The sequence below is a fragment of the Psammomys obesus genome, unplaced genomic scaffold (assembly GCF_907164565.1).
Source record: "Psammomys obesus unplaced genomic scaffold, mPsaObe1.curated_primary_1811, whole genome shotgun sequence".
Lineage (NCBI taxonomy): Eukaryota > Metazoa > Chordata > Mammalia > Rodentia > Muridae > Psammomys > Psammomys obesus.
In genome coordinates, this window is record NW_026585894.1 from 18,986,148 (window position 1) to 18,996,326 (window position 10,179).

The 10,179-nt window shown below is 37.7% G+C and overlaps 1 protein-coding gene across 4 annotated transcripts in view; it reads right to left on the reverse strand.

The window, feature by feature from the left end:
* Positions 1-306: 306 nt before the first annotated feature.
* Usp9x (ubiquitin specific peptidase 9 X-linked) overlaps positions 307-10,179 on the reverse strand; it is a 106,496-nt gene continuing 96,623 nt past the window's right edge. For all 4 annotated transcript variants that reach the window (XM_055599527.1, XM_055599525.1, XM_055599526.1 and 1 more), the window contains 7 exons: positions 9,475-9,660; positions 8,697-8,917; positions 8,522-8,610; positions 7,960-8,116; positions 7,303-7,515; positions 6,171-6,266; positions 307-4,317 (listed from right to left, as the gene is read on the reverse strand). In XM_055599527.1, the coding sequence (XP_055455502.1) occupies positions 4,180-4,317; positions 6,171-6,266; positions 7,303-7,515; positions 7,960-8,116; positions 8,522-8,610; positions 8,697-8,917; positions 9,475-9,660 (1,100 nt within the window). In that variant the 3' untranslated portion in view covers positions 307-4,179. The remainder of the gene's footprint in view (positions 4,318-6,170; positions 6,267-7,302; positions 7,516-7,959; positions 8,117-8,521; positions 8,611-8,696; positions 8,918-9,474; positions 9,661-10,179) is intronic.

Below are 10,179 nucleotides of genomic sequence, written 5' to 3' on the forward strand. Positions count from 1 at the left end.
ATTTTAGACAATGAAAAGGAACTTTAGCAATTCAAATGACATACTAAAGTGGGTTTTCACACTAACTTAGGCCCCAAAAGTCAATAACCAATGGGCAAGGTGTTTAAAAAAGAAACACACATGCATAATGGATCTATAAATGACCCATTATAAACATTTCCCTTAAAAAAAAAATTCAAGGGCCACAGAGGTATACAGTACTTGCCAACTTACTCGAAGACCTTCATTCCCCCACTGGCAATGTGGGGGGGAATGGGCTTTCCATCTTAGAAACCCTATTTTAATAAATAAAAGAAAAACCCAAAGTTAATTTATAAAGTTTTATTTTTGTATATGTGCTAGATCTTACGAACTGCGGACAATCTTTATGTCAGTCTGTTGGCTTGTAAAAGGCTAAGAAGTATGTGAGATTTGGGCGGTGAAATTTCCTTCTGGGAACCCCAATTCCAAAATTTAAAAAAAATTGCACTCATTAGTGACTTTAAAATGTGGTTCACCCTTCCCCCTTACACCTGTAAGTTTAGAGAACAAGTGCTACACACTTTTGCAAACACAAAATCATTAGAAATACAATCTGCAGAGTGTTCTTAATACATTCAGCATTTCTGTGGTTAATTTCTCACACCCAAAACCTTATTTTCAAATATGCAACTCTCATGTAGGTGCAGGACCAATTCTGGTTGGGCCCTACAATGAAACCAGTACTGAGAATGGTTTTGTTGGTAACACAAAACCTGGGGCAAAGGGGTGCTGTTTTCCTTATCAGCAGTCTGTATGTCCTCGTACCTTCAAACTAGAAATAAAAACTGGGCACTTATCACAAAAAGGCAATTTTCTAAAATTCTAAATAAGGCAGGATATAGCCACCAAATTAACCACAAAACTTAAAGTAACATGGTTCACGGGAAAACATAACCTGGTAAAATACTAAAACCCGAAGAACTATTCCAAAGTAGTCACCTGAATATTCAGACTGTTGCTTTCCTTTACAAAAGTAATTCAAATAAAAAAATGGTTCTCATCCTTTTACCCAATAAGGATTAAAGACTTAAGTTGTTATTTTTTACTAATAAAACTTAATCATGAAAACAGAAAACATTTGAATAATTCTGGGTCTGTATAATTAGAGCTAGGAGACAAAAAAAAAGCTGGGAAATCATTAGAGAAAAATCAATGAAAAGAAACAATACAAAACCATATTTGGGAAAAGAAACAAAGCCCAAATATGGTTTTGTATTTCTGCCTCTGTGATGATGAACATGGGAATTCAACTGGTGAAGAACTTACAGACAGCAGCATTATGGTGTTTACCAAGTCATACAATGAAAATACTTAGATCTGACTGGGCAAAGCCCCAGGTTACAGTTTCACAACTAAAATCTCTTAAGTATTTACGTTAACAGGTTCTACTGTCTTCAATAGTACTCATGCCATTTAGAAATGTGGGAGTTCAAAGGAAGACTAGTGATTCTGCAACAAACATTTAAAGGAGAAAACATATGGCTCAAAATAATGTTAAGAGAATCAAATCATTTTTAGGCACTTCAAGACTTGAAATTTAAAACGTGCCATTTGTGTTTAGAGAAAGACCTCAAAATCACCACCATGTTGCTTACATTAACATGTACCTTAAAATTTCCGGTTATACATTAATGCTTTGAGTTGAATATAGAAAATAATTTGCACAAATGAAAACGCTGTTCACTTTCCCTCACTCCTGGTCACCATACAGACCTGCTCTTCCTTCAAATGGAGAGAAACAAGACTCATGAAATCTGATCTGGAACTGGTGGGCTTAGACACTCAAAGCAACTAGCGGGGAGGGGGAAATCCCTCCAAGAAGAAAAATTCACAGCCTTTGAAAAGGTCAAGTTTTCTCTTATCTAGGAAGTCGCTAAGTTTTACCTATTTCAAATTTTGTTAAGGAGCAGAAGGATCCAAGACGTCTGTCAGGTGGTAAGCTAATGTAACTAGTACCAGTTACTTGTCCAAAAACAGCCATTCTACTTCACTACTTGAACTTTAAAACTTCCAGTTGGAACTGCAAACACCGTAAACCTCTGCTCAAGCTTCAATTCCGGCTGGAGATGCAGCTCAATTGGTAGAGCATTTGCCTGGAATTCTTGAGGCCCTGGATCCCCACCTCCACAAAATCCAAAACAAAAGCCAATTCTGATGTAAATAGAATCTATCTGGTGTCAAAAGTTGCTAAAATTACAGGAAGCCTAGAATCAGAACTGTGGAATACTGCAAATAAGATACCCAAAGCTTTATCTTAAATACTGCCCCTTTTAAATCACAACATAATGCTCATTTTGCTTCTGCTTTGATCAGTGCCAACTATAGCCTTTCAACATTTTCCTAGCAACTGAATCATAAAAAATACAACCAAGCTTGTGCTCATTAAATACACATGTATATAAAAACATACAAAAAGTACAAGATTAATTGTTAGGGAACTTTTACAGCATCAACATCCTGTTCTCCAAGTCTTTATAGTAAAAAGCCAGAGAGTTGGATCTTTCTGTGCACAAAAACTCAATGAGACTAAAATCCTCACTGCAGATCATGTCTACACATGCTTTGCACAGAAATACGCTTTCCAGAAATATGCAGTTCTCAAAAAACCCACAAAACACCAAAACCGGAAAAAAAAAAAAAAAAAAAAAAAAGGTACCAAAAATCCCCAAACACACCACAGGACAAAAAGTTCTTAAATCAAATTCTATTTGCGAATTCAGCAAAATAATTTCTATAAAATAAAACAGGAAAATATTTAAAATAGGGTGGGTTGTATCTGTGTGCAGGGGTATTTGGTTTTAGGCAGGTTCTAAAAATTACACACATTCAAGTCACCAATTTTCTTTGAAACACAGTATTAACTGATGAATTCCTTTATCTTTATCCAAATTGTTTATTCTAAAATACCGCAATTATATTAACTACCAGTATTTTTAAAAATTAGACCCTGCTTTGAATGTTAAAACTGTTTAATGTTAAAACTGTTGGAATAATGAAAAAGGAGCTAGGACAATTCTTGCTTTCAAGTAAAATTATGACTGAGCAGAGAATCAGCCAGAGATCTTAGTGCAGAGGTACTCCAAAGATTGTGGGATTCTGAGGACTTCTTTTATCACTGGGATCCAGCAGAAGGACAGTTTGAAAAGAATCACTTATAGTAAGCTCTACCAAAGAACAAAACAAGCACACCAAATACAGTCTTCTACTAGGCTCCAGCCAGCAAACTAGCATAGCAAATTTGTGCATATTTGTTTTAAAACCTTTCAAATTTCCCCTTACTAAGTCAATAAATTTAAGTATTCTTTATTCCACCCAGAGATCTGCACTGTCAAATACAAGAATTAACACATGTGCAACTGAGAACCGCCTGCTTCCCACAGTCCTCCCTCAGTCTGTATTTTATATAGTCTAGGGTTTAAGAAGGAAAGCTCCGAGCAGTGCAGCTGCCATGTCAGGACAACTGCAGTCATTATGGTAATATTTCCTCGTTGGCTACACTAACTTGTGTGAAGCCATGCTAAATGTTACAGCATATCTATAGCTTCAAAGTGATTAACCTAACATCAGAATAAAAAGGCAATGAAAAAGATCTAGAAACATGTTACATCACCAATTTTCCACATCAACCAAATAATTAAAAGGTAACCAGCCTTACATTGCTCATAGTAAAATTGACTCCAGTGGCAAAGAATGAACACGAAACTATTGGTGTGACACGAATGGGCTGTTTTGTTGTTGTTGGTTTACTTTTTGTTTTTGTAAAGGAGGTGATCCAAATGCCACAAGGTAGGCAACACTGGCTGCAGAGTGCAGTGGGTATAACAAGAAAATTAATGTAGTTTTTGTAGATCTGTGAGTCTCATCAAGAAAAAAAAAGGTTCTTGCTTAAGAATTAACAGTCAAACATTAATATACTATATACACCTTTGCCATTTACACATTAGCATCAGGCCATGTATTACAAAACACTATACACGTTCCACTGCAGGCGGGTTATATATTGACAGCAAATTTCTGCAGGTAAGACAGTGAACAAACTCTCCATTCCATGTTGATTAGGAATAGTTTTCTAGTTTTAAATTATTAGCCAGACACAGAAAAAAGTTGGACTGTAAGGCCTGGGTGCACAGTCTTGATGGAACCAGTTAGGTGTGCATTTCACTGATCCTTGGTCTGAGGTGGGGACACTTCTTCACCGCCTTCATAATTTTCTTGTGGTCGCTGGCCAGTTCTCTGAGGGTTGTTCATGTGATGTGCTGCTGGACCTGTATATGGCTGTCCATGCACATGGTTATTCTGAAAAGAAAAAGAAATCTGTATGTGAAGGCTTAAAGGCATGGTTTCCCCCCTTCTACCATAATGGTTCTCAGGTGGGGCTTGTGTGGCAAGTACCTTTATCCACTGACCCATTTTGGCAGCCCAGGCCCCAAATTTATACTCTTTTACACAGCATAAAGCTGATATGACCCAAAATGTATAGGTGCAATTGTTGTGTAGACAAAACTACTGTCAATTAATAATGTCACTGAAGTCACAACAAGGCTGAAAAAATTAACTAGGCTAGAGCTTTCTTAGGGCTAACCAAAGTAACTTTTGTCCTAGTTCCCTATTTTTTTTTTTAAGATGGAGACTAGTTGTGAAAGCAGGCATGGTGGTGCATGCTTTAATCCCAGCATACAGGAGGCAGAGGCAGGTGTGTTTGAGTTTGAGAGCAGCCTGGTTTACAGGGCAAATTCCAGGACATCCAGAGAAACCCTGTCTTGAAAAATGACAGAGAGGGAGAGAAAGAAAAGAGGGAGAGAGAGAGAGAGAAGGGAGGAATAGAGGGATGGAGGGAGAGGGAGGAGAGGGGAGAGAGGGAAGGAGAGAGAGAGAGAGAGAGAGGGAGAGGGAGAGGGAGAGAGACTCACTATATGTCAACTACTCTCCCAGCAGTGGAATTACAGATATGTCACGAAAACTGTTCTTTCATCTTTTTAAATGCCTGAAACTGATATGATTAGGTTTTCTTTATATTCCTGTAAGCCAGGCCAAGCTTACAAGCTTCATGTTCAATTATTCTAAATCATGAAAATAGCTACGTGGAAGATACACTTTTTTTCTGTAGTTTCACTTACAACCCAAAACCTAAGGCTGGCATGCTTTTCAGACTGTAAACAGCTGGAAACTTTTGAGGATTACAGCTTATCTCAACCCCGCCCCGGCTTTTCCCCTGTGTAACCCTGGCTTTTCTGAAACTCAAGAGATCTACCTGCCTCTGCCTCTCAAGTGCTGGGACTAAAGGCATGTGCCACCACTGCCCCTAACCACTATCAGCCATGGCTGGTCTGAAATGCTAAATTTAAAGGAGAGCCATATACCCTGGAGTTTTAGGACTATGCACTATGCTAGAAAGCTTATGTCCATTTGTGTGCTACTGCCACCTCAAAACATTTGACTAGGTCGCAACTACATTTTAGGAGCATTCCCATTTAGGATACTGTTTCTTTACTTCTGTGGGTAATTATTTTCTAGCTAATTAATTTGAGTTAATTACCTGTAGAAATGTCAAGTTCTCAATAATTTTGTCAATGAAATCCCAGTCTAATTAAGCAATAATACCTCACTGCAATACCTTAATTTTTTTTAGAATCTACTTGCAGACTTAGCTTAAGAAGAAATATCATAATTCTTCACACTAAGCAATGGTTATCATTTTATGCTGACAACAATCATCATCAGTTTTACTCACTCTATACTAGTATAGGACATACTTATTTGGTAAGGGAACCACATCGCTGGGGCAAGTTCAAATTTTGTACTGTGACCTCATACCAACTACTCTATCATGTCCTCCAAGTTAGTCCAGATCATCTCTCCATGAGTTCAGAGTCATGGTAAAAAGCCATCCTTTATAATTAAGCATGAAATTGGTTCTAGAGAGTGATTCTCAAAACCTTTGCGAGGGGTCGTTGAATATAGCATATCAGATTATCCTGCTTTAGCTCATATTATGACTCAAAACAGTAGCAAAATTACAGTTATGAAGCAGCAACAACAAAAACCATGGTTTGGGGTCACTACAACAAGAGGGACTATTATTAAAGGGCTGTAGCATTAAAGTTGAGAACCACTGTAGAAGTGAACCCCACCATTTGATTCTTGTTTACCTGCTGATATTGAGATCCAGGGGAATGGGGGTATAATGGGGCATCTTCCGGTGGAGGTGACTCATGCTCATCTGGGGCATCTTGGTCATCTGGTTCCTAATTTTAAAGAAAAGGAATTATGCAGGCATTATCAAGCTTTAAAAACTGTGTTTATAACTCTTGCATAGGCTCAGGCAACCTCCCCAACCATTGAGGGGGCAGAAAGATTGTAAAAGCCAAGGGACAGGAAGTTGGCTGAGAAGGAAGCTGTAGCCATGTAGACTCAACAACATGGCTACCTAAACAAGGGCACCAATAAATATGCTAACATGGAAGGAGGAAATCTCATGTGATATCAACCCTAGACAAAGAACTACAGGCAAACAAGGAATGCTGAAAGGAAAAATACTGTATCCCAGGGGAAGAGTTCCCCAATTGGTTATCCAATAACAAATGGCTAGCCTTAAAATCATAAACATATAAATTACTTTATACACTCTGAGCAAGGTATTTGTAGATTTAGGGATATAGATACATGTAACAATATTTAAGGAAAAAGCCATGAATTTGAGACATAGCAAGGGGGTGTGTGGGAGTAGCTGAAAGGGGGAAAATAAAGTTTTAATTTGGAAAAAAAAACTTGACTTTTACATGTGTTATGGTTCATATGCAAGTGAATGTTAAAAACAGGAGAGATGGGTCTAGAGAGATGGTTCAGATGGATCACATGTTGTTTTTCTAGAGGACCCAAGTCCCAACACCCAAACAGCAACTCAGAAAAACGCCAGTTCTACAGGATCTAATATCCTTTCTTCTAGCCTCCACAGGCACCAGGCAGTCACATGGTGCACAGTTTTATATGCAGACCAAACACCCATACACATAAAGGTTAAAAAAAAAAAAAAAAACCTAAAAATGCCTAACTTGGGTTCTTCTGAAAATACATTTGAAGTTGTAGCGCAGTAATTTCTCCAGAAGGAGGCATCATTAATGTAACACAGTAGTACATATTAAAGCACACACAACTCTACGAAAGTCTTTAAAAAAAAAAAAAAAAAAAAAAACACCCAAACTATTATTAACACAGTGGCCTAAAAAGAATTACTTTGCAATCTTCCATTTCTATCTCTTGTAGACTGGTGGCTTTTTTTACCTCCTCAGGACAGAGTTCACAAGCTTTTGCAAGTGTCATCCTAGCGCTATGTGATCTCTCCAAGAAATAGCCATTTGATGTTTCATTGCTTTGCACTGGTGGAGACCAATTGTTGTAAGTGTACTGAGGATTGCCAGTGTACGGTCTTCTTTCGAGTTCATCTCCAAGCCACTCCACTGCCCAGGTCCATTTCCTTTTAAGATCTCCATTGCCCTTCAAGAGTAAATAAAATAATGTACATTTTAGATTTGGGATGTAAAGTCAATAAATTAATTTTGAAAAAGAAGATTTAGAAGATTTCATAGGTAACTCCACAAACTCAGGATTATGTTTTTTTCCTTTTTCTTTAAATAATCTTGCTAGTTAACCCTAGCTGCCTAGTAATATAACTAGTTATATAACTCAGGTTGTTGTCAAATCTGTGGCTATCCTCCTTGAATGCTAGGAGTATAGATGTATATACTCCATACCTGGATTAAAACAGGATCTGAATGGCATTTTTCCTTCCTTTCTTATTGTTTGTGATTCTGGGGATTTAACTCCAAGGCTTTGTACAATCAGGGTAAGCAGTAAACCACAGAGCTACAGCCTTATCCCTTTAAAGCAACATCTTTTAACGTTGATTCAAATTTGTATGAAATAAGAAAACACCCTTACCTGCAGGATTTGGTAGGCAACAGGACAACTGCTAAAGAGAGCTACCATACATTTTATACACTGGTATGCTCTTTTTTGATAGTGATTCTTAGAACGCTGGATTGTGTCAAACAGCCCATCTCGGTCATCTGGAATTCCTTTAAGGGCATTATGAATTCTGAAAAACAATCACAAGATAAAAACTTCTAAAATCTAACCAAAACTAACACTTACTGTTTATTACATGCCATTCAGTAAATGTCTGTCTGTGGGTTCAGTTGTTTCCTAATAGACAGGAAGTATTATTAAACTTTTGGGCAGGTTAGAGAAAAGCTTGCCTAGAGCCACATAGTCACCAATCAGTCTGACTCAGGTCTGACTCTTATTAGCTCTACTTGCTCCAGTTGCTCATCAGGAGTTGAATTACATTAGTGGAAGCAAATTCAAGACCTCAAGAATACAAACTTAAAACAAAAAGTTAAACAAATTTACAGATACTGTGGTTAATCATTTTTGTCTTTAATTTTAAGAGTGTCTCATTATGTAGCCCAAAAAGGCTTGATAATAAAAAAAAAATACCTACCTGTGAGTCTGCCAGGAGTCTTCAATCAGTAAGATTTGTAAAAGCAGATCCAAATAGGGCCGGAGTTCATAAGTATAGGAATAAGCAACCTAGAAAAGGTAAGACACAGTGAAAATTTTATAAATAGGCAACAAATCATATCACAGAGATTTAATAATGCTTATGTTTTCTTAACCTGCCAAAGTAGTTCACTGAGGACAGTAGATGAGAACTGAGGATTCTCCCAACAGCAAAAGCGAAGCAATTTGACAGTCTCGTCAGAGTTGCTGCAGTCTTCAATAATTTTCTTCACATAACTTGTTCTCACAAATAAAATGTCTACAACATTTTGCTGAATTGGCATTATAGGTTGTGATAAATTTGGATCGCCAAAAGGATTTGGAAGAGAAGGATTACCTAAAATGCAGATTTGTCACCAATTAACAACCAATAAACTTTTCCACAATAACGATGTAGACTTCTCAGAACATAGCCTGTGAATGTGTTTTAGAAAAGTGAGCTGTAGAGGTCAAATTGTATAAGCATAATGAAGAAAAGTAGTATTATGTGTTACAATGACTAGGTATACTAACATGAAAAATTTTATGAGTTTAACCCAGTAATCAGCAGAAAAGATCCATATTAATCATGTAAAAATGACAAAGGACAGAGCTGGAGAGATGGCTCCGTGGTTAAGAGCTGTCTGCTCCTCCAAAGGACTTGGATTCAATTCCCAGCACCCACGACAGCTCCCAAGTGTCTGTAACGCCAGTTCCAAGGGAATGGACACCTCCACCGGAATGCACATAAAATAAAAATTAATTAAAAAAAGAAAATGACAAAGCACTGTAAATATTGAAAAAAATCTTACAATATGAACCTCCCTTCACACCCTTACTTTGTATTTAAGTTATTCAATCTAATTTGAGACATGACTCAAGAGTATTCAAAACTATTGATTAAGAATACATTACCATTAATTGAAGACTGCATTCTTGAGGAGACATTGCAACAACGGATCAGCTGTGACACTACTGAGTATAATTTGCCTAATTCAGCATACTGGTATTTAATTGGAGGACCAGGACCTTCATCTAAGGACACAAGCATAAAGGTAGCAGGTACACTCAGTTTCAGCAGCTGTGTCTTCTCTGCAACTCCTGTGATGAGAGAAAGGGCAGTAAAGAAGAAGAAAAACATTAGGATGGAAAGAACTTTATGAACAAAACAAAAATGGCAGTTATTTAAAATATCTATCATCCCTCTCACTCTTATCATGTGCATGTGTATTCATGCTGCGTAAGCTCGTGGGAAACCCAAGTTGATTTTGAGAATCTTCCTCAAAAGCTGTTCCACCTTATTTTCTGTGGCAGGATCTCTCAAACCCAGAGCATGCAACAGAGTTTACCCTTAGTAATCAGCATGCTGTGAGATCTCGTCTGAACCTTAACAGGTTGGAATTACAGGCAATCCGTATCTTACTCAGCACTCACATGAGGTCTGAGGATCTGTATATCAAACACTTTGCCTGAGCCATCTTTCTAGCCCTGGTTGGTCGGTCGGTCGGTCGGTCGGTCGGTCTGTCTGTCTATCTATCTACCTACTTACCTACCTTTGGAGATAGGGTCCTTTTCTCTCTCTCTCTCTCTCTCTCTCTCTCTCTCTCTCTCTCTCTCTCT